The sequence below is a fragment of the Carlito syrichta genome, unplaced genomic scaffold, assembly GCF_000164805.1.
Source record: "Carlito syrichta isolate Samal-C Ts95f unplaced genomic scaffold, Tarsius_syrichta-2.0.1 Scaffold234693, whole genome shotgun sequence".
In the NCBI taxonomy this organism is placed as follows: domain Eukaryota; kingdom Metazoa; phylum Chordata; class Mammalia; order Primates; family Tarsiidae; genus Carlito; species Carlito syrichta.
In genome coordinates this window covers 161,373-164,054 of record NW_007178789.1, presented here as the reverse complement: position 1 = coordinate 164,054, position 2,682 = coordinate 161,373, and the positions used below count along the sequence as shown (strand labels likewise).

The following is a 2,682-nucleotide window of genomic DNA, read 5'->3' as shown; positions in this document are numbered from 1 at the left end:
GGCCACTGCACTCCAGTCTGGGCGACAGAGTGAGACTCCAACTCAAAAAAAAAAAACCTGCAAGTGAACGTTCACTGTAGTATTATTCATAATAGCCAAAAAGTGGAAACAACCCAAATATCCACAAACTGATGAACAGATAAACACAATGTGATCTAGCACATTTTGGAATGGAATATGAATCGACCATAAAAAGTAACAGAGTACTGACTCATGCTACACTATGGCTGAACCTTGAAAACAGGCCAGACACAGAAGGCCATATATTGTATGATTCCATTTATGTGAAATGTCCAGAAGAGGTAAATCCATTTAAATAGAAACTAAATTAGTGGTTGCCAGGTGCTGAGGAGTATTCGGTTAATGGAGTGAATTAAGTGGGGAAGTTCCCACTTAATGACTGAGTGGCTTCTTTTTTTTTTTTTTTTTAAGGGGGATGAAAATGTTCTGAAATTAGACAGCAGTAATGTTACATCCCTTTGTAAACACACTAAAACCACACTTTAAAGTAGTAAATTTTATCTAAAAAAATTTTTTAGATGCATAGTAAAAAAAACCATGACGTGATTTGCCCAAATGTCACAGTAGTTGTATAGTGGCTACAAGATATTATGCAGTTTTTTTCTCTTTTTCCAAATTTATGCTAATTTGGTTATAGAACTTAATGAAAATAATTTTTCAAATGAAAATTTGTAAATGAAACCAGAATTTTTTCTTTGTTAATTTCCTACCCACATTTCTGTTCTCTCCACTTTGATTCCCCAAATACAGGTCACTGAATCCAAGGCGACCTGTGGAGGGAAGAGTTCAGATGTCAGGGAGAGCCTCCAGGGGAAGCACTGATGGCCACTGTACCATACTAAGAAAGATCCCTTCCTTTGAAAAGACATTATTTGCCTGTTATGTTTTAACTTCACAGTGCCTTGCAGAGAGCTGTTTAACTTGCACAGTGCCACTCAGTAAATATCTGTGGAATTAAAGATGATGTGGTAGGTTGAATAATGGCCCCCAAAGATGTCCATGTCCTAATCCCTGGAACCTGTGAATGTTACCCAGACGCTCACCTATGAGATTAAGTGAAAGAATCTTGAGACGAGGAGTTTATGCTGGATTATTCCAGGTGGGCCCTAAGTGTCATCAGGAGTGTCCTTATAAGAGGGGAGGCAGACGGAGACTGGACCTCAGAAAAGGAGGTGATGTGATGATGAAGGCAGAAATTTGCAGACAGGGGAAGGGGCTCCGAGCTGAGAAATGCAGACATCTCCTAGATGCCCCAAAGGGCAAGGAAAACAGATTCTCCTTCCAGAAGCTCCAGAAGGAATCAATCTTGCTGACCCCTTGACTTTAGCCCAGTGAAACTGATTTTGGACTCTAGTCCTCAAAAATGTAAGAGAATACATTTTTGTTGTTTTAACCACAAACTTTGTGATAATTTGTTACAGAAGCTACAGGAACTAATACAGATGGCTTATTAGTTAAAACTATTTTAAAATGTGTTTATTAGTGAAACAGTCTTTAGTCTCTCTAAAATGACTTTCATTCATGGGAGTTTTCACTTCCTTATTGCTGTTGGCATGAATTTCCCCCTCCATCCCTGTCCTTCCCACTCCTTGACTGAAGTTGGAAACAGAAGAGGGAAGAAAATCAACTGTGGATTCTGGAAAGGAGAGCAGGGTGTGGAGCTCTCCATGTTGGCTCAAACTCTCTTCTTTTTATTTGCCGATGATTTATTTGTGGCTAGACAAATGTAGGCTTCGTGCACTGAGAACTCTGAGAAGAGTGACTAATTTGGAGGGTTGGTGAGAATATGGAATGTTGATGAAGATATCACAGAGGAGGTGGCATCTTCTTGAAAAGGACAAATAAGATTTTGCCTATGGAGAAAAGGGAAGTATTCTATCCAGAGCCCAAGAAAAGGCATGGAAGCAGAAAAGTGCTGGATTCTGGACAAATGCTTAGTAGATTTAAGTATTAAATTCAGTGGGCTACACTAGATGGGTCATTTATCCAAAAAACATTATCTGTCTGCTATTTGACAAGCCTGTGCTGAGGACAAAGAGATGGATACAATATGATCCCTGCCATCATGGAGTTCATAATTGGGAAGACTAATGTGTAAATATAGACTGTCCCCAACTTATGATGGTTCAACTTTCAAGTTTTGACTTTATGGTGGGTTTATTAGGTCATTAAATGCATTTTCAACATACATTATTTTTTACTTAAAGATAGGTTTGTTGGGAGGTAGCCCACTGTACATCAAGGAATATATATATATATATGTTTGCATATATTATAATTGAGTGTATTAAGAGCAAGTTTGAATGTCAAACATCTGGACTTCATCTTTTGGAGGAGAGGGATGACCAAGAAAGAGCGAGTGAAGAGGAACATCCCACAAAACACAGTCATGATCAATGTCTTTGATTCTTAGAGCTCTCTATTTGAGATCCTCTAGCCAACACCACCTTCTGACTTAGTTCTGGGTCTGAGTGCTCCCACAGCTTCAACCATGGGCTCCATCACTGATGGTAGCTGCCACTTGATGAGCCAGCTGCCTGGAATCCTGCTTTCTTCTCGTCTCTCTTCTTTTTTTTTTTTTTTTTTTTTGAGTTGGAGTCTCACTCTGTCGCCCAGACTGGAGTGCAGTGGCCTCTCCCGGCCACCGCAGCCTCGACCTGG

The 2,682-nt window shown here is 39.8% G+C and overlaps 1 protein-coding gene across 1 annotated transcript in view; it reads right to left on the bottom strand.

Annotated features, from left to right (window-relative positions):
* The window catches only part of NPHS2 (NPHS2, podocin), a 28,228-nt gene that overhangs the window by 3,421 nt on the left and 22,125 nt on the right, over window positions 1-2,682 (bottom strand). Inside the window, exon 7 of the mRNA XM_021709457.1 lies at window positions 736-791. Coding sequence (XP_021565132.1) covers window positions 736-791 — 56 coding nt within the window. The remainder of the gene's footprint in view (window positions 1-735; window positions 792-2,682) is intronic.